Here is a 23,065-nt window from a genome sequence, read left to right on the forward strand (position 1 = left end):
CTTGTTATGGCCCTTGTACCACTTGAAGACTTCCATCAGATCCCCTCTCAATCACACTTGTTATGTCTCCTGTACTAATTGAAGACCTCCATCAAATCCCCTCTTAGTTGCTCTTATGTCCCCTGTACCACTTGAAGACCTAAAGTGATCTTAAAAAGTTAATGACACAAATAATAATGTTACTTTTTCATTGGCTATCTTATCAGCACATACAACCACATGCAAAGCATTTCATAACACAAAAAAATACACTAAACATAATGCAAAACAATAAATAACTATAGTAACGACAATAAAAGTGGTAGTAATAATAATAATAATTTGGCAGACTGTATTGAACTGAAAATAAGATACAATGTTGTTTATGAGCTTAACAATAGTTCTCTCTCTCTCTCTCTCTCTCTCTCTCTCTGGCAAGGTTAATATAAAGAAGAGAAAGAATACAAGAATAAAATAGTGGTGTGTGTGTGTGTGTGTGTGTGTGTGTGTGTGTGTGAGAGAGAGAGAGAGAGAGAGAGAGAGAGAGAGAGAGAGAGAGAGAGAGAGAGAGAGAGAGAGAGAGAGAGAGAGAGAGAGAGAGAGAGAGAGAGAGAGAGAGAGAGAGAGAGTCTTCAGTCTTCCCACTGGTCCCCTTGTCCTGTCCTTCCCCCACAGTGCATCCCCAGGTCTTCCACAGTCTTGCCATGGGTCTCTCACTGCCTCACACTCACACACACTCAGAAGATAGTAATGAGGGCAAACACAGCATACAGGAGTGCACAGGGATAGGCTACAAGGGGCTGCTGTCTGTCCATGGCAAGGCTTGTCACAAACAGCTTAGAGGCAGAAATAGAGCACCAAACAATGGAGGCAGCTGTCAAGCCGACACCAACAGCCCCACGCAGGGACATGAGGACGCTGACCCCCCGCCAGGGCCACCATGGGCAGCAGACAGTAGCCCAGCACACTGACCACTACCCCAAGACCCACCCCAGCCATGGACATCGCATTGAGAAGCCCATACATGGAGGCACAGCCCAGCATTCCTATCCCGTAGATGTAGCCAAACTGTGCCTTCCCCGACAGCAGCAGGAAGCTCCCAAAGGCCAGACAGAAGGCCAAGGGCCCCGCCAAGTCCGTGTCCTGCAGGATGGAAGGGTCTGTGCGGCGGAGAGGGTTCAGGACGGTCAAAGTCTTCTGCAGGATGGCGTCAGGGTTGATGCCAAGCTCCTCCAAGAGTGGCGGCTCATCCTCCTCCACCCCTAGTGGATATGTGCCAGGGCCAGGGGAGTCCATGCCTGGCCCGGGGGTCATGATGGATGGCCCGGGAGTGAAGAAGGATGCTGACTGCCCACCACCTGTTTGACCTCCTGGCCCTGTTGCCTGGCTGCCATACTCAAAGCTCTGGAAAGCCTGGTCTTGCCCAAAGTCTGCGGACCCCATGTCATAGGAGAAGTTGTTGGTCTGATCGTCCCAGCCGCCACCCCCCATACTGCTGCTGCTGCTGCTGCTGCTGCTGCTGCTGCTGCTGCTGCTCCCACCCGTAAGACATCTGGCAGCAAAACACACACAATTACACACTGCAATTTATTGTTATTATTATTCTCATCATTATTTTTGTTTTATTTATTAGATATCTCAATTTTTTTTATTTGTTATGCTGCTGTAGATTATGTTAAGTTAGATTAGGTTAGGTTACATTAGGTTAAGAGTAGAAACTGCTTATAACTTTGTGTTTTTAATTTGACATGTTGCAGTAAGTTAGGTTATGTTAGGTTAGGTGTGAAGTAAGAGGGGTTATTATATGTTGGGATATGTTAGGTTAGGATAGGTTACATTAAGATAAGTTAGGTTAAATTAGGTTAGGTTAGGTATAGTAGGATAAGTTAGGATAGGACAGGATAGGTTATGTTAGGTAAGATATGTTGCAGTAGAAGCTGTTTCCAACTTGTGTGTTTTCAATTTGTTGCAATAACTTGTTAGGATAGGTTAAGTTAGGCTTGTTAGGATAGGTTAAGATAGCACAGGTTAGGTTAGATGGTGCAGTAGAAACTGTTTACAACTTTGCGTGTTTTTCATTTGCTATGTTGCAGTAGTTTAGAGAAACACTCTTGAGAACCTGGCTAGTCTTCTTTGTGGTCTTGGAAAACAGTCATGGTGAGATAGCAGATAATTTCTAAATGGTCTGACCTGCACCACTAACAGAATCATGAACTATACTTGAAGATAAGTTGATTTACTTCCTGTGTCTGGATGTCAGTCTATACAGTCAGCGAACACCAATCTTGCATTGCGGTGGCACAGGCTACTCAGAGAGCACATTTTACTTAGGGCCTCCCAGCACAAACTTCTGGAAGTTTTGCATTGTTTAATTCACATGTTTTGCTATATGGACACCATTCAAACCCTACATGTGAAGATCTGAGTGAATGACATCATGGTAACTTGTCCTCACACTCATCACCATATACACCACAACATGAACAGAACACAGTGCATTTCACCCTGAGAACAACACTAGCCATGCATCAACAAAGGCACATTGAATAGTGGTCACTGCTGCTGTGGCTGTGAGTGCCGAGGAGAGATGCACCTGAGATGCCGTTAAGTCAATTTGTCCCTGCATGTTTGTCATACATAATGAGAGGCTATAAGTAAAACACACTCCCCGAGCAATGTGTGCCACCAAAATCCAAAATTGGCGTTCCCTACATGTAGGTCTGTCTCCTGTGTCTGTCTGTTTGCCTGTCTCTGCAAGCCTGCCAAGTAAGAGAACCCTGGTTATCTATGGGCAAAAATAAGATGCTTTTTACAATAATGATCTACACAATGAAGGGATCTGCAGTGAAATGAAAGAACTTAATTGATCTGAACCTAATGCTCTGATGGGAAAGCTAACGTTATTTTAATATTACCCATGTATTATTATTTTCTTTCCTACCTATGTTCATTCATTTATTTATTTATTTATTTATCATTATTACTATTTTTTATGGGATGCAGCAGGACAGTCTACTACTACTACTACTATTGCTGTCCCTTTCCACGAGGGGCTGACAGGGGTAAGAATGTGTGTGTGTGTGTGTGTGTGTGTGTGTGTGTGTGTGTGTGTGTGTGTGTGTGTGTGTGTGTGTGTGTGTGTGTGTGTGGTGCCTTGTCTGGTCTGCCCTGTGTGGGATTGCCGGCCTGGTATAGAGAAAGATAGATAGATTGTTATTATTATTATTGCGTGTGTGTGTTGCCTTCTCTGAGCCACCCCGTGTGGGATTGCCGGCCTGGTATGCAGGCACCAGAATAACAAATAACAGGGTCAATAAGAGCAAATTTACAGTTTCCCTACGAACTCCATATGGCAGATGAAACAATATTTTTTTCTGATTAATTTTGATGCATTTTTAAATAATCTGGAATCACTTTGTTTTAATTTTTACCCCTTTCCATAAAGAACAGTAATTTACAACAAAAATTGATTAAAAATTATTCAAAAAGCATCAAAACTTTAGAGAAAAAACAGCTTCTTCCTTGTGAATACCATTAGTAACCTCATCAACACTGCGAACTTCACAGTTTATACTAGTTGCTCACAAAAACACTCCCAATAAAAAGGCAATACATTTTCTAAAATTGCTGGCTGCGTTACTACAAGGTCCCGACACGGCTATATATTGGGTTACTAACCTAACATAGCCAAATACCTAACATAACCGAACCTAACCAATCATGACCAAACATTACATTTCCGAAAGAAAGCTAATAAATTTTCAAAAAGCACTGATGGGGATAGTATTAATTTGCGACACAAATATATATGGAGTTCAAAATACTTAACACGAGAAGCTATAGCCAATGAGATACGTCATGAAACTTTAAATGAATATGTAATGATTCTGGAATAATACCTCATTAAGTAAATAACTAAAAACTATACATATAACACCCCTAATATGACTCAGTAAATTCCTCTTTCTCATATTTCTCCCTTCTCTGACCTTATTTCAGCCTCTAGCGGCTTGACCTGACCCCTGGAGGAATTTCACGTCCTTACGTTGCCACAGGGATTAAGAAGAGGGGTCAAAATAGTTCAGAAAGAGGTGGAAATGTTAAAAAAATTGATGGTAATTAAAATCTTGCCTGTATTTTGATTGCGTGGAAGAGACGAAACAGTCAGCTTGTTTACTTCGGCTCTTTTTGTATTGTTTTGATTATTTTGCCTCTTTTTTTTATTGATTTGTGTGTTTGATATTATTTTTGATTTAATTTTAATATTTTTTTTGTTGCTTGTTTTTAATTTTTTTTTTGAGGAAGCCGAGATGGACGATTCTACGATAAAATTTAGAGGATCATTATGAATTTGGATGTTTTTCCTATTAATAATGAAGAAATATACCGCCCAAAACTCCCAACACACCAAAACACTCCACAATATACACAAAATATCCAATAACACCCAAAAAAACCCCACAAAAACTCACCCAAACACATCCAATACACGCCTAAACATCCAAAACACAAGCAAAACACTCTCAACACCCCAAAATATCCATAAAACTCACCCACATTCAAAATATCCAAAACACCCTAAAATACCCACGAAACTCATCCAAACACACCCAAAACACGCTTTAATAATCCAAAACACCCACATCACCACAAAATACGACCCAAACACACCCAAACCCACCCAGAACACGCCACACACACTCAGATACGCCCAAAAAACTCCACACACACCCAGACTCACACAAAACACTTAAAACACCCAAAATAAACTCAAAACACATTCACAACACCTCAATATAACCCAGCATACACCAAAGCACTCCACAATACACTCAAAACACTCCACAACACTCAAAACATGTAAAATACACCTAAAAATATCCTAAACCACACTTAAACACCCAAAATTCACCGAAAACACAATAACAGCTGATATACACCCAAAACTCACCTAAACACCCTTAAGACACTTAAAACACCCACAACACACTCAAAACACCCCATTACACACTCAAAAACACCCAACAACACACCCAAACACACCTTAATATGCCCTCAAACACACCAAAACACTCAAAAACACACTCAAAACTCCACAACAGTCAAAACACGTAAAATACACTGAAAAACAACCTAAACCACACTTAAACAACAGAAATTCACCCAAAGCACACTGATAGCAGCTAATATACACCCAAAACACTCTGAACACCCACAACACTTCTAAATACACCCAAAACACACTTAAAACACCCAAAACACACCAAATATTACAGAATACGTTCCAAACACACCCAAACGCACCCCACACATACTCAAATACACCCAAAAGAGCCCGCACACACCCGAACTCACCCTAAACACTTAAAACACCCGAAATAAACCAGACACACACTCATAACACCTCAATATACTTCCAAACACACCAAAACACTCCACAATACACTCAAAACACTCCACAACAGTCAAAACAAGTAAAATACACCTAAAAACAACCTAAACCACACTTAAACACCAAAAAATTCACCCAAAACACACTGATAACAATTAATATACATCCAAAACACACCTAAACACACCTAAGACACACTCAAAACATTCACAACAATCCTAAATGCACCCAAAACTCACATAAAACATCCAAAAACATACCAAATATTCGAGAGAAACATAGCGAAGCAAGGGAAACTAAGCTAAAGATTGTCTTCTTGCGTTTACGTATTTTGCCTCCTCCTCCTCCTCCTCCATTTCTCCTTATTTCTTCCTCCTCCTCCTCCATTTCTCTTATTTTCCTCCTACTACTACTATCTAGATGCCTGAGTTTAGAGACAGCTGGAAATACATGGAAAACACTATAAATTACGATAAATACTGACCAAGAGACACTGGAGCCGGCCAAGTCCCCGGCCGTTGATGACGTCACAGGTTAGCTGCCGGCGGCCGCTGGCTTACGTACGTAACGTATTCCATTTTGAAATTGACCCCTAGAAAAAATAAAGCTAGGCTGGAATGCATTCTATTTTTTGACTTGACAATTACTTTAATTAATATTCACAATATCAAAACATCTCCAGCCCGAGTAGTTGTAAAGAAATATCAAGAGAAATATGGAAAAAGTGTTGGAACCTTTGACACCATTAAAACCATTCAAAAGTCTGCCCATTTAGCTTTACATCAATAAAAAAACAATAAAAAAAATCTGAACTATTTTTTCAAGCAATGCAAAGTTAGTTACAAACTGAAATAGAGAAATAAAGAATCTAAAAAATGACAAAATCACCACTTTTAACGGGACTATAAACCATTTAAAATGCACATACTTAACTCAACAGGAACGCAAAACATTTAAAAAATCATAAACGATTTTTTAAAGCAATAAAAGCTTCACTACAGCCTCAAATAAGAAAGCCAAGAACCGGGGTGGGTAAAAATAACCGTGAAAACGGCTCTATATTTACTTTAAAAAACTACAGAAAATTCATCTCATTTACTTAACTGAAGCAAGAAAAACACTTCAATAGTAACGAAATATTTTTAAAAATCATAAAAACCTACTATAGAAGCCAAATAAAGTAATAAGGAAAAAAAAAAAAAAAATATTGGAAGCCACAGGCCGGAACGGGCCCTCGGCGCCGACCTCAGTGGAGGACCCGGCGGCCATGTTGCCTTAATTATTACTTCGTGACACCAAAACCAGGCAATGGAGGATATATCTGACCAGCGAATATGAAAACTAGACAAGTGACTCTATCTTGTGACATGTTAGGCTTACAATATGTGAGAGACGAAGCAAATAATGACTGAAAACACCTGTACCTCAGCTGACGGCTTGTTTACATACTGACGACTCTTCAATATTCGCGTAAATTTCGAGCTGTTTCCAGACTCAGATGTAAACAAAACCTCAAAATAAAAAAATAACCCCAAATAAATAAATAACCCCAAAAACCTTAATAAACTGCTACAAGACACTACAGGCAGGAGTAAGGTGGTGCTGGGAAGGCAGTAAGGCTGACTGAGGGTAGGCTGGCATCACAGGGCTTACCTTACATACTCATGACTCTCTGGTGTTGCGTGACAGTGCTTGCTACAGGGAGAAGCATCCGGGAATACGGAAACACTTATCACCAGAGTGCGTGGGGCACGACTGACCAGCGCTGGCCAAAACACTCCAGCCAGCCGCTCACCCTGCCAAGTGCCACCTGTCTCTGCTCCTCCACCAACACACACACACACACACACACAGGTTGACATGTTATCAAGTAATAATTCAAATAATATAAATATCCACACTTCCTCAATGCCCTTTCCCCACTAAACACCCCCTAAGTGATTATGATTCTAAATTTCACTCGCTGCTGTACCGTGTCACAATAGCAAACGCACAAACCAGCGCAGGATAGGTTTAACTAAATGCTTCTCTCTCTCTCTCTCTCTCTCTCTCTCTCCTAACGACTGTTTCCCAAAGCCACGGAGATGATTAGCAGAGTTTTTAAAAGCGTTTCTCCTATTAATGATATAGAAATGTTGGTAATCTGTCAGTAGAACCATAAAAAACACCATTAAAAACCATTAAAAACATTAAAAAAACATAAAAAACTAGACTGTGTGTGTGTGTGGGTGTGTGTGTGTACGTGTATTATGTCTTTCATTGCACAGATGGTGATGCAGTGTGTGTGTGTGTGTGTTTCCCTATCTTTCAATGCACACATGGTGATGCAGTGTGTGTGTGTGTGTGTGTGTGTGTGTGTGTGTGTGTGTGTGTGTGTGTGTGTGTGTGTGTGTGTTTCATTATCACAATCGGTGAGATGTAGGAATGACTGTTGGGAACCTTCGTGGAGCCTTAAGTTACGAGGCATACTCTTATCCTGTTCTCTCTGAGCCTGTGCCCACACCTAAGGATAATGCCACTGTTATATTGGGTATATGTGTGTGTATATGTGTAAAAACATCCTTGAAAACCCATGTAACTACTGAGAGAGAGAGAGAGAGAGAGAGAGAGAGAGAGAGAGAGAGAGAGAGAGAGAGAGAGAGAGAGAGAGAGAGAGAGATAACTAGCAACAACAACACACACACGCACACACACACAAACCAATGTATTTATACACATTCAAATTTCCCTCACTACAGAGCCTCGTATTTTTTCACAAAACTCAACCCAACACACCCAAAACACGATTAAAACACCCGAAACACACTCAAAATATCCAACAACACACAAATATAACCACAAAAACTCACCCAAACATACAGAACACACGTTTAAACACCCAAAACTTACTCAAAACACTCTCACGACCCCAAACCACCTACAAAATTTACCCAAACACGTTGAAAACATCAAGAACACACCCAAAACATCCTAACACACCCAAAAACTTACAAAACACGCAAAAACACACTTAAAACATCCAAAACACCCAATAACACAGAGTACACCCCGCACACACCCAAACGCACCAAGAACACCCCCACACACATTCAAATACACTCAAGAGACCCTGCACACTCCCAGACGTACCAAAAACACACCCCTAAACACTGAAATACACTCAAAAGACCCCACACACATTCAAATACACTCAAAAGACCTCGCACACGCTCAGAACACTCACCCCACACACCCAAATACACTCAAAATCTTTTCGTGTCATAATGGAAAGTGTTGAAATAATTAAAGGGGCTTTGTGTGTCTGTCTGTCTCTCTCTCTCTCTCTCTCTCTCTCTCTCTCTCTCTCTCTCTCTCTCTCTCTCTCTTTCTCTCTCTCTCTCTCTCTGTCTGTCTCGATCGGTGGGATTAAAATCAATAATAATCTTAATGTTTATTATCATCACTGGCATGCACAAGTAACAGAAAACGGAAATACAGATGAAATAACAAGTTTCCATTAAAAAAAAAAAAAATAAATAACGGACGGAAAAATAAATAAATAAATAAATGATCCTTTTAAGTACTTAGACACACCTAGAAGTAATAACAAATAAATAAAATGGATATTAAGTCGAAGAAATTAAACAAAAAAGAAAAATATATATAAAATTAAACATTCCCATTATGAAAACGAGCGAAAAAAAAATGATCTTAAAAAATAATGATAAATAAATAAACTGAATATAAAATCGAAAGAAATTGATAAGAAATGTAAACAAATATAGATAAAATTAAACATCCCATTATAAAAACGAATGAAAAATATTGAGAAAAGAAAATATCCCTTAAAATAATAAATAAATAAATAAGTTGAATATATAACGAAAGAAAATGAAAATAAATCCTATCTCTCTCTCTCTCTCTCTCTACATGGTGAGCGTATCTCTCTCTAGGGCCCTGTCACACCTGCCCTCTGTAAGCCCCGTATTGCACTGTCACGTGCCACGCCTCCTCTTCCACTAATTTCCAGCCCAATCTTAGCGAAGCCTGCTAAACTCCAGCCCACTTCCAGCCCCGCCGTTACTTCTGTTGGGATAATCGTGGTTGCGGTGGTGGTGGTGGTGGTAGGAAAAGGAGGAGGATGAGGAAGAGGAGGAGGAGGAGGAGGGTAGTGGTGGTAGTAGCAGTTGTAGTAGTGGTAGTAGAAATAACGAGAAAGTTATGAAAATGATAATAATAGCAATAATAATAACGATAATAATAACGATAATAATAATAATAATAATAATAATAATAATAATAATAATAATAATAATAAAAATAATAATAATAATAAACTACTACTACTATTTACGTTCCGGAGAGAGTCCAAGGGCTGGAAGCGAGGGAGTGGAGGGAGAGGAGAGATAACAGGACCCTCTTCATAACCCCCGCCAGCCTCCTCCAGACTACGTCCTTCCGCCTCCCCACCACCGCCTGAGAGAGAGAGAGAGAGAGAGAGAGAGAGAGAGAGAGAGAGAGAGAGAGAGAGAGAGAGAGAGAGAGAGAGAGAGAGAGAGTTAATATTTGATATTTTTTTACTACTACTACTACTACTACTCTTCCTCCTCTTCTTCCTCCTCCTCCTGTTCCTCCTACTAAAGCAACCCTCCTCCTCTTCCTACTCCTCCCCATATTCCTCTTCCTCTTCCTTATCCTCATCTCCTGCTCCTTCTCCTCTTGCTTCTCATCATCATCATCATCTTGTACCACCACCACCACCACCACCACCAGTAACCTTTGCCAGTAGTTGTATGTGTGCGGTAGCCTGGGCGTCCCCGTGGGCAGGTAGTAGCAGGGGTGGTCGTGGCAGTAACCTCCTTGATAACTTCCCCAACACCTCCTCCATGCCAAACACAGCACCCACCATTATTACAACGCCCCCCGTGTGTACTCGGCTGAAGGCGCGGACCCTGTGGTAGTAGTAGTGGTGGTAGTGGTGGTGGGTCTGGTGTTGGTGTGCGTGTCTCGTAGTGGTAGTTGTAGTAGGAGTGATAGTAGTAATAGTAGTAGTACTGGTAGTAGTAGTAGTAATAGTAAAATAATAATAATAATAATAATAATGATAATAATAATAATAATATTAATAATAATAATAACAATAATAATAGCAGAGAGAGAGAGAGAGAGAGAGAGAGAGAGAGAGAGAGAGAGAGAGAGAGAGAGAGAGAGAGACGAACAACCACCACCACCACCACCAGAACAACAACAACAACAACAACACTAACCTTTCCACCAGCTGATTAAACGTCTCTTCTTTGGTGTAGGAGGAGGAGGAGGAAGAGGAAGGGAGGGGGACGATCAGGGCTGCCACACCACAAATAGGCAGGATGGCGCTGTTGTGGGTGGGGTGTCACCTGGCTCCCCGGGGGGATAGGTGGAAGGGATAATATTAAGCTTTTCTCTCTTCCTAATGCAAGAAATAAGCTTTTTCCTTATCCTAGTATTAAATTTAAGCTTCCTCTGTTCTAGTAGCTTAAGATACCTAAAACAGCTTGATATACGCGAGGCTGACTTTAAAACTCAATTCAAGCCTTTTTTACGGCCTTATTACTGTACTCGTATTTAAGCTTTCTCCCTCCTTCCACAAACCTAAAATACTCAAAACATTAAGACAACCTAAAAACACTTAAAACTGCCTTAAAACACTAAAAAAACGGATTGTCACCTCGTATCTCGAAGCCTCGGTCCATATATTCAGTGAAGGATGGTCTGACCAGAGAAGCGTTCAGTACTGAAGGAATTTTCTGCATTTCCTTCACCTCCTTCACTGCCTCTCCTTCAGGCATCCCCAAGGCTCCTTCACCCCCCTCCGTGTGATATCCTAAGGTCTCCATCCTGTAATATTAGCAGAAATGTTAGGCTTTGTAAGATGTCACGTCATGGCTCGCACTCTCTCCTTCCTAGGGATTGAAAAACAGCGGGAAATTTGAATGTTTATGAATGCATTGGTTTGTGTGTGTGTGTGTGTGTGTGTGTGTGTGTGTGTGTGTGTGTGTGTGTGTCTGTATGTAATTGTTAGTTACCTCTCTCTCTCTCTCTCTCTCTCTCTCTCTCTCTCTCTCTCTCTCTCTCTCTCTGTGGTTACACTTTATAAAACACTTTTATAAACAAGAAATGTCCTGCAATTTTCGAGTCCCTAGGAAGGAGAGAACGCAAAAATCAGCGAAACACATCCGAAACACACTCAAAACACACTCAAAACCCTCAACACCGCAAAATACCCACAAAACTCATCCAAACACACCCAAAACACGCTTAAAACATACAAAACACGCACATCACCACAGAATACGCCCCAAACACATCCAAACGCACTCAGAACACCCCACACACAGTCAAATACGCCCAAGACACCACACACACCCAGACTCACCCAAAACATTTAAAACACCCAAAATAAACTCAAGACACACTCACAACACCTCAGTATACCCTAAACTCACCAAAACACTCCACAATACACTTAAAACACTCCACAACACTCAAAACAAGTAAAATACACCTAAAAACAACCTAAACCACACTTAAACACCAAAAATTAGCCCAGAACACACTGATAACAGCTAATATACACACAAAATATTCCTAAACACACCTAAGACAGACTCAAAAACACCCACAACACTCCTAAATACACCCAAAACACACTTAAAAGAAAAAAAGAAAAGAAAAAAAAACACCAATTATTACAGAGAATTGTAGCGCAGCAAGGGAAACTAAACTAGAGATTATTTTCTTGCTTGTTTACATATTGACGACCCTTCAGTATTCACCTAAATTTCCAACTGTTTCCAGACTCAGATGTAAACAAAACCTATAGATTATATAAATAACCCCCAAAAATAATAATAATAAACAACTACAAGACATTACAGGGAGAAGAGGCAATGCTGTGAAGGCAGTAAGGCTTAATGAGGGGATGGTGGCACTGCTGGGCCCACCTTACGTACTCATGGCTCTCTGGTGCTGCGTGGCGGTGCTTGGTACAGGAAGAAGCTGCCGGGAATACGAAAAAACTTATTACCATTGTGCGTGGGGCAAGACTGACCAGCGCCAGCCAAAAGAGTGCAGCCAACGGCTGTCCCACTCACTCTCTCGCCAAGCCTACCTGTCACTCCTCCTCCACCTCCCCCTTCAACATACACACACACAGACACACACACACACACACACACACACACACACATACACTCTCTCTCTCTCTCTCTCTCTCTCTCTCTCTCTCTCTCTCTCTCTCTCTCTACTGTTAGTCAAATCCATAAAGATGATTTGCAGGGTTTTCATGGGTGTTTTTCCTATTAATAATGAAGAAATATACCCAAAAAACTCGCAAAACACACCAAAACACTCCACAATATACTCAAAATATCCAATAACACCAAAAAACCCCTACAAAAACTCACCCAAACACACCCAATACACGCTTAAACATCCAAAACACAAGCAAAACACTCTCAACACCCCAAAATACCCACAAAACTCACCCAAACACATTCAAAATATCCAAAACACACCCAAAACACCCTAAAATACTCACGAAACTCATCCAAACACACCCAAAACACTCTTTAATCATCCAAAACACCCACATCACCACAGAATACGACCCAAACACACCCAAACCCACCCAGAACACGCCGCAGACACTCAGATACGCCCAAAAAACCCCACACACAACCAGACTCACCCAAAACACTTAAAACACCCAAAATAAACTCAAAACACATTCACAACACCTGAATATAACCCAGCATACACCAAAGCACTCCACAATACACTCAAAACACTCCACAACACTCAAAACATGTAAAATACACCTAAAAATATCCTAAACCACACTTAAACACCCAAAATTCACCGAAAACACAATAACAGCTGATATACACCCAAAACTCACCTAAACACCCTTAAGACACTTAAAACACCCACAACACACTCAAAACACCCCACTACACACTCAAAAACACCCAACAACACACCCAAACACACCTTAATATGCCCTCAAACACACCAAAACACTCAAAAACACACTCAAAACTCCACAACAGTCAAAACACGTAAAATACACTGAATGTTACTGTGTGTAAAGCGTATGTACCTCATGTGATTATTCCTCGGCATATATAAGTGAAATGTTCAATAGTTTTCTATTTGCATGAAAACGTGTAATATGTGTGAGTATCAGTATTTAATGCTATATTAAGCACCGAAGCCGATGCTCACTTGTTGGTAGTGTGGGGTTAACCTGCTAGTCGCCTTCGGGCATCACTCACGGCCAAGTCGCGCTCAGACAAAGACGGGCAGGATGGTGACCGAGGTAAATACTTTAATTTTGTAGTAAAAACTGATTGTCATAGTGCTAAGTCAATTGCATGTATTGTTAATGAATATTGTAATATGTTGAAAGTGTTTAATATCAGTGTATAATGTTATTTTGTAAGAAATTGAGACCGAGAACTTGTTCGCAGTTCTTACGGTCATGCCTACCTCATCAATAAACGTCAGAGAGAGAACTGCCTTTCCTCGACCCTACGATGATGGGTGTGATCAGTAAAACAGATCACCTGAGAGCCAATTGATGCCCAGCCGGTGCGGCTACAGTAAGAACTCGGCCTACAAGCAAGAAATTGGCTCCATGTGAAACCGTAGCAAGAGTGAGTCACAGGACGAGGGGACGCTGACGTAAGCCTATAGGTTGACCTCTGAGGCCCCGGGGTCAGCTCTACCCTTGACAACCACTCCCTTCTACCCACTGTGCCTCGCCACCATTTTGTAGAACCCATGGTCACAGGCAAGAAAATATAATAGTATGTATGTGCACTGAATTGAGTAGCCTAAGTGAAAATTACCCACAATTAGCTAGTATTAAGAGTGGTAATTTTAAATTGCTCTTTCAGTGTCTCAGTATTGATACAATTAAGTTGTTAGATATGTCTGATACTGAGGAAATTAATGCCGTAGATGGCCTTAGGGAAGGTGAGGGTGAGCAAGTGGACAGGGATCAAACTTGTATTGAAGAAGTTAGTGTCAGGGAGCGAGTGCCAACCGATAAAGGAAGAGAATATCAAGTCAGTGTAACCAAAGGAAGAGCAGAGTCCTGTAAGCGTAAATGGAGCAGTGTTACCAGCAAAATTAAGAAAGGATTAAAAATTGTAATTAGCCCCTTTGAATTAGAGCCCATGTCAAGTGAAGTAATAGAGGCATTTCAGCAGTATTATGTGGAATACACAAAGCTGGTGGAACTAGAGCCAGAAAGGTCAGAGGAGCTAAATGAAGAGCTGGAACACAATCAACAAGTTCACCATGAAATATTAGAAAGTATAGAATGTAAAAGAAAGGAGTTAAAGAATGACAGAGGATCAATTTGTTCTAGCAAACGGTCTAGACATTCTAGAGTCTCATCTACTTCATCACGTTCATCAGCAGCACAAAGAAAGCAAGAAGCAGCAGCAAAGGTAGCCAGACTTAGAAAGGAAATGGAATATCATGATAGTTTAGCAGAGGCAGAAGTTATGTTAGCTAAGACTAAAGCAGATGCAGAAGTTATGTTAGCAAGAGACGAAGCAATGTTCTCAAAGAAAAAGAAAGAGAGAGATTTAGCAGTTGCTAGTGCAGAACTTAATGCTCTTAGCTTAGTTGAAGAAGAAGTAAAAATGCTTCCAGGTAATGATGAAAGTGTAGAGAAGCAAAGTTATCTTCAACAATACATAGAGTCACAAAATGAAATGAAAGCACAAGCAATTGCAAATCAACAAAGTGACAATGCCATGCCTCAAATATGTTACATTCCATGATCCACAGGAACCTCCTTCTTGCAATAGAGATAATGAATTGATGACAAATGAAGTAGATGGACAAATACTTAGTGAACCTCAGGTAGAATCTCACCCCATTCAAGTCCATTGGAGGATACAGTGGTAGTCTACAGAACAGTGACACAAGAAGTAGAAATCAATGAAGAAAAGAGGGTTAATTTCTTAGTGGTTCCTACTAAAACCAAAGAGATGATTAATCCTTCTCAAGTGAGAGATATGTTTGAACTTGACTTCAGTGATAGAAAGTCAGCTGACACTCCATTATCATATGAAGATAAAAGGTTTATGAGTAAGATGAAAGAAGGAGTACATCAGCTGAAGGATGGCCATTATGAGTTGCCCCTTCCTCTTAAAGATGATAAGGTCAAGCTTCCAAACAACAAACTATTAGCAGAGCAGAGACTCAAGAAGTTAAGAGCTAAACTTGAGAAGGATAATCAACACAAAGGTGATTACAAAGTGTTCATGGATGATATGATTACAAAGGGTTATGCAGAGGTTGTACCGACAAAGGATTTAGTTAGGAATGATGGTAAGGTCTGGTACATTCCACATCATGGAGTCTATCATCCAAGAAAGCCAAAGAAGTTGAGAGTTGTATTTGACTGTAGTGCAAACTACAGGAACCAGTCATTAAACAGTCACCTGTTACAAGGCCCAGACCTTACCAACAAACTTATTGGAGTATTGTGTAGGTTTAGGCAAGAAAGCATTGCACTTGTATGTGATATAGAGGCAATGTACCATCAAGTGAAGGTCAACCCAGAACACAGAGACATGTTAAGATTCCTTTGGTGGGAAAATGGTGACCTTAATAATAAGATAGCTGAATACAGGATGACAGCTCACCTGTTTGGAGCTACTTCATCTCCAAGTGTAGCGAACTTTGCTCTTAAGAAAGCTGCAGATGACTACGGGTGTGGATCTGATGCAGCCAAGTTTGTAAGAAACAACTTTTATGTTGATGATGGTTTGAAGTCAGTAGCTACAATGGATGAAGCTGTCACTCTTATTCAGCAGAGCAAAGAATTATGTTACAAGGGAGGTTTTAACCTTCATAAGTTCTTGTCAAACAACAAAGATGTATTAGCTGCAATTTCTCCTCATGAGAGAGCAGATGGAATTAAAAGTTTGGATTTTAGTAAGAATGAAGACACACTGCCTATAGAAAGAACTTTGGGAGTTGAGTGGTGCATAGAATCTGACACATTTCAATTTAGAATAAAGCTGAAAGACAAGCCACTCACCAGGAGAGGTATTCTGTCAACAGTGAGCTCTATATATGATCCATTAGGTCTAGTGTCACCTCTCATACTGACTGGAAAGCAAATTTTACAAGAATTATGTAAGAATGCAGTTGATTGGGATGATGAGGTGCCAGATTATGTCAAACCTAAATGGATAAAATGGAAGGATGAGCTGCACAAACTAGATCAGTTAAAGGTACCTAGATGCTACAAACCTGATGACTTTGGGGAAGTAGAAAAGGTTGAACTCCATCACTTTTCAGATGCCTGTCAAGAGGGATATGGCCAGTGCTCATATATTAGATTAATTAGCAAGACTGGCCAAATTCATTGTGCATTAGTAATGGCAAAGTCACGTGTCACACCTCTAAAAACCATAACAATTCCCAGACTAGAACTAGCAGCAGCAGTGGTGTCAGTTAGAATCCATAAACTCTTGAAGGGAGAACTTGAGTATAATAATGTGGAAGAAGTATTTTGGACAGACAGCAAAGTAGTCCTTGGTTACATTGCAAATGAAGCAAAGAGATTCCATATATATGTTGCAAATAGAGTAGAAACAATAAGAGATCACACTTCACCAGATCAGTGGAAATTTGTAGAGACACAGTATAACCCAGCAGATCATGCATCTAGAGGCATGACAGCAGATGAATTGTGTATTAGCAAGATCTGGTGGAATGGCCCAGAATTCCTTTGGCAACATAGCAAAATGGATAGCCATTCCCAGTACAAGGTCATAAATGAGAATGATCCAGAAGTGAAGAAAGTTGTATGCCATGCTGTAGGTACACAACAGCCCACAGATATACTAGAAAGACTTGAGTATTTTTCAGATTGGTTTAAAGCAAAGAGGGCAGTTGCTGTATGCCTCAAGCTTCTGAACAGCTTCAGAGGAAAAGGTGATGGCACTACTAAAGTAAAGGGAAACACATATAAGCCAGTAAATGTAGCAGAAGTGTCAGAAGCTGAAAATGTAATTATAAAACAACTGCAAGCAAAGGCATTCCAGAAGGAAATAAATGTACTGAAATCATCTGCTAACCATAATTCTTTAATTAAAGGAGACAATGGCAAGGGAACAAAAGTGATAGACAAGACCAGTTCCCTCTATAAGTTAGATCCCTTCATTGACAAAAATGGTATCATGAGAGTAGGAGGAAGATTGAGGCTTTCTAATTTGACAGATGAATCCAAACATCCAGTCATCCTCCCCAAAACATCTCACATAACCCAGCTGATAATATGCCACCATCACAAAAGAACAAATCATCAAGGCAGGGGCATAACTTTAAATGAAATCAGGTCATGTGGATACTGGATAGTAGGAGGATCATCCCTAGTATCAAGGCACATTTCAAAGTGCATTATCTGTCGTAAAGTTAGAAGTACAACACAGGGACAGAAGATGGCAGACCTGCCTATTGACAGATTAGAACCATCACCTCCTTTTACATACTCAGCAGTAGATTTCTTTGGCCCTTTCTATGTCAAAGAGGGGCGTAAAGAGCTTAAAAGATATGGAGTGCTCTTTACTTGCATGGCATGTAGAGCTGTGCACATAGAGACAGCCAACAGCATGGATACAAGTTCCTTCCTAAGTGCATACCGTCGCTTTGTAGGACGAAGAGGGCCCGTAAGACAGTTGAGATGTGACCAAGGAACTAACTTTGTAGGAGCCAAATCAGAGTATGAGAAATGCTTAAAAGAATTAAATAACAATAAAGTCAGACAAGAACTCGTGAAAGATCAGTGTGACTGGATTGTTTTTAACATGAATGTACCCAATTCCAGTCACATGGGAGGTGTTTGGGAGAGGCAGATACGCACAGTGAGAAATGTACTCTCTGTGTTGCTTGATCAGCATGGTACCCAGTTAGATGACCAAGATCTGAGAACCTTCCTAGTTGAAGCAGAAAATATAGTTAATGGTCGTCCCCTAACTGTGGACCATCTTAACTCCCCAGAAAGTCTTACACCGTTGACACCCAGTAATATGTTAACTATGAAAACAAAGGTAGTACTGCCTCCTCCAAGCATTTTCATTAAGAAGGACCTGTACTGCATAAAGAGATGGCGCAGAGCACAATACCTGGCCAACCAGTTCTGGTCCAGGTGGAAAAAGGAGTATGTGCAATTCCTACAGCTTAGAAATAAGTGGACAACATCAAAGAGGAATCTCAGTGTAAATGACATAGTTATCATCAAAGATCAGAATTTAGCAAGGAACCAGTGGAAACTGGGAAGAGTAACAGAAGTATCTCCTGATCATGATGGCCTAGTAAGAAAGGTTAAGGTCCTGGTTTCAGACTGTAATCTCGACAACCAGGGAAGACACATAAAGGCAAACAGGACGATCATAGAGAGGCCAATACATAGTCTAGTATTGCTGTTAGAAGGTAATGCATAATAATAGACCGGAGCATCCCCGCCAAGGAGCCAATGTAACAAAACATATTATGTGCTAATCCTAGTTTTAAGGTACATACTAATCTTAATTTAAGGTAAATTGTTACACAATTTAGGGGAGCCATGTTACTGTGTGTAAAGCGTATGTACCTCATGTGATTATTCCTCGGCATATATAAGTGAAATGTTCAATAGTTTTCTATTTGCATGAAAACGTGTAATATGTGTGAGTATCAGTATTTAATGCTATATTAAGCACCGAAGCCGATGCTCACTTGTTGGTAGTGTGGGGTTAACCTGCTAGTCGCCTTCGGGCATCACTCACGGCCAAGTCGCGCTCAGACAAAGACGGGCAGGATGGTGACCGAGGTAAATACTTTAATTTTGTAGTAAAAACTGATTGTCATAGTGCTAAGTCAATTGCATGTATTGTTAATGAATATTGTAATATGTTGAAAGTGTTTAATATCAGTGTATAATGTTATTTTGTAAGAAATTGAGACCGAGAACTTGTTCGCAGTTCTTACGGTCATGCCTACCTCATCAATAAACGTCAGAGAGAGAACTGCCTTTCCTCGACCCTACGATGATGGGTGTGATCAGTAAAACAGATCACCTGAGAGCCAATTGATGCCCAGCCGGTGCGGCTACACTGAAAAACAACCTAAACTACACTTAAACAACAGAAATTCACCCAAAGCACACTGATAACAGCTAATATACACCCAAAACACTCTGAACACCCACAACACTTCTAAATACACCCAAAACACGCTTAAAACACCCAAAACACACCAAATATTACAGAATACGTTCCAAACACACCCAAACGCACCCCACACATACTCAAATACACCCAAAAGAGCCCGCACACACCCGAACTCACCCTAAACACTTAAAACACCCGAAATAAACCAGACACACACTCACAACACCTCAATATACTTCCAAACACACCAAAACACTCCACAATACACTCAAAACACTCCACAACAATCAAAACAAGTAAAATACACCTAAAAACAACCTAAACCACACTTAAACACCAAAAAATTCACCCAAAACACACTGATAACAATTAATATACATCCAAAACACACCTAAACACACCTAAGACACACTCAAAACATTCACAACAATCCTAAATGCACCCAAAACTCACATAAAACATCCAAAAACACACCAAATATTAGAGAGAAACATAGCGAAGCAAGGGAAACTAAGCTAAAGATTGTCTTCTTGCGTTTACGTATTTTGCCTCCTCCTCCTCCTCCTCTATTTCTCCTTATTTCTTCCTCCTCCTCCTCCATTTCTCTTATTTTCCTCCTTCTACTACTACTATCTAGATGCCTGAGTTTAGAGACAGCTGGAAATACTTGGAAAACACTAGAAATTACGATAAATACTGACCAAGAGACACTGGAGCCGGGCAAGTCCCAGGCCGTTGATGACGTCACAGGCTAGCTGCCGGCGGCCGCTGGCTTACGTACGTAACGTATTCCATTTTGAAATTGACCCCTAGAAAAAATAAAGCTAGGCTGGAATGCATTCTATTTTTTGACTTGACAATTACTTTAATTAATATTCACAATATCAAAACATCTCCAGCCCGAGTAGTTGTAAAGAAATATCAAGAGAAATATGGAAAAAGTGTTGAAACCTTTGATACCATTAAAACCATTCAAAAGTCTGCCCATTTAGCTTTACTTCAATAAAAAAACAATAAAAAAAATCTGAACTATTTTTTCAAGCAATGCAAAGTTATTTACAAACTGAAATAGAGAAATAAAGAATCTAAAAAATGACAAAATCACCACTTTTAACGGGACTATAAACCATTTCAAAATGCACATACTTAACTCAACAGGAACGCAAAACATTTAAAAAATCATAAACGATTTTTTAAAGCAATAAAAGCTTCACTACAGCCTCAAATAAAAAAGCCAAGAACCGGGGTGGGTAAAAATAACCGTGAAAACGGCTCTATATTTACTTTAAAAAACTACAGAAAATTCATCTCATTTACTTAACTGAAGCAAGAAAAACACTTCAACAGCAACGAAATATTTTTAAAAATCATAAAAACCTACTATAGAAGCCAAATAAAGTAATAAGGAAAATAAAAAAAAAAATATTGGAACCCACAGGCCGGAACGGGCCCTCGGCGCCGACCTCAGTGGAGGACCCGGCGGCCATGTTGCCTTAATTATTACTTCGTGACACCAAAACCAGGCAATGGAGGATATATCTGACCAGCGAATATGAAAACTAGACAAGTGACTCTATCTTGTGACATGTTAGGCTTACAATAAGTGAGAGACGAAGCAAATAATGACTGAAAACACCTGTACCTCAGCTGACGGCTTGTTTACATACTGACGACTCTTCAATATTCGCCTAAATTTCCAGCTGTTTCCAGACTCAGATGTAAACAAAACCTCAAAATAAATAAATAACCCCAAAAAATACCTAAATAACGAACAAAAACCTTAATAAACTTCTACAAGACACTACAGGCAGGAGTAAGGTGGTGCTGGGAAGGCAGTAAGGCTGACTGAGGGTAGGCTGGCATCGCAGGGCTTACCTTACGTACTCATGACTCTCTGGTGTTGCGTGACAGTGCTTGCTACAGGGAGAAGCATCCGGGAATACGGAAACACTTATCACCAGAGTGCGTGGGGCACGACTGACCAGCGCTGGCCAAAACACTCCAGCCAGCCGCTCACCCTGCCAAGTGCCACCTGTCTCTGCTCCTCCACCAACACACACACACACACACAGGTTGACATGTTATCAAGTAATAATTCAAATAATATAAATATCCTCACTTCCTCAGTGCCCTTTCCCCACTAAACACCCCCTAAGTGATTATGATTCTAAATTTCACTCGCTGCTGTACCGTGTCACAATAGGAAACGCACGAACCAGCGCAGGATAGGCTTAACTAAATGCTTCTCTCTTTCTCTCTCTCTCTCTCTCTTTCTCTTCTAACGATTGTTTCCCAAAGCGACGGAGATGATTAGCAGAGTTTTTAAAAGCGTTTCTCCTATTAATAATATAGAAATATTGGTAATCTGTCAGTAGAACCATAAAAAACACCATTAAAAACCATTAAAAACATTAAAAAAACATAAAAAACCAGACTGTGTGTGTGTGTGGGTGTGTGTGTGTACGTGTATTATGTCTTTCATTGCACAGATGGTGATGCAGTGTGTGTGTGTGTGTGTGTGTTTCCCTATCTTTCAATGCACACATGGTGATGCAGTGTGTGTGTGTGTGTGTGTGTGTGTGTGTGTGTTTCATTATCACAATCGGTGAGATGTAGGAATGACTGTTGGGAACCTTCGAGGAGCCTTAAGTTACGAGGCATACTCTTATCCTGTTCTCTCTGAGCCTGTGCCCACACCTAAGGATAATGCCACTGTTATATTGGGTATATGTGTGTGTATATGTGTAAAAACATCCTTGAAAACCCATGTAACTACTGAGAGAGAGAGAGAGAGAGAGAGAGAGAGAGAGAGAGAGAGAGAGAGAGAGAGAGAGAGAGAGAGATAACTAGCAACAACAAGACACACACGCACACACACACAAACCAATGTATTTATACACATTCAAATTTCCCTCACTACAGAGCCTCGTATTTTTTCACAAAACTCAACCCAACACACCCAAAACACGATTAAAACACCCGAAACACACTCAAAATATCCAACAACACACAAAAATAACCACGAAAACTCACCCAAACATACAGAACACACATTTAAACACCCAAAAACTTACTCAAAACACTCTCACGACCCCAAACCACCTACAAAATTTACCCAAACACGTTGAAAACATCAAGAACACACCCAAAACACCCTAACACACCCAAAAACTTACCAAACACGCAAAAACACACTTAAAACATCCAAAACACCCAATAACACAGAGTTCACCCCGCACACACCCAAACGCACCAAGAACACCCCCACACACATTCAAATACACTCAAGAGACCCTGCACACTCCCAGACGCACCAAAAACACACCCCTAAACAATGAAATACACTGAAAAGACCCCACACACATTCAAATACACTCAAAAGACCTTGCACACGCTCAGAACACTCACCCCACACACCCAAATACACTCAAAATCTTTTTGTGTCATAATGGAAAGTGTTGAAATAATTAAAGGGGCTTTGTGTGTCTGTCTC

General features: G+C 40.4%; 1 protein-coding gene across 1 annotated transcript; it reads right to left on the reverse strand.

Moving 5' to 3' along the window:
* Window positions 1–174: 174 nt before the first annotated feature.
* Window positions 175–21,607, reverse strand: LOC135090865 (protein YIPF5-like). Its single transcript, XM_063987994.1, is given in 3 exon segments — window positions 175–905; window positions 907–1,531; window positions 21,448–21,607. Coding segments are annotated over 2 exon segments (753 nt in total). The 5' UTR covers window positions 1,471–1,531; window positions 21,448–21,607; the 3' UTR covers window positions 175–716.
* Between the last annotated feature and the right edge of the window lie 1,458 nt (window positions 21,608–23,065).

This window comes from Scylla paramamosain, chromosome 36 (genome assembly GCF_035594125.1).
Source record: "Scylla paramamosain isolate STU-SP2022 chromosome 36, ASM3559412v1, whole genome shotgun sequence".
Classification (NCBI taxonomy): Eukaryota; Metazoa; Arthropoda; class Malacostraca; order Decapoda; family Portunidae; genus Scylla; species Scylla paramamosain.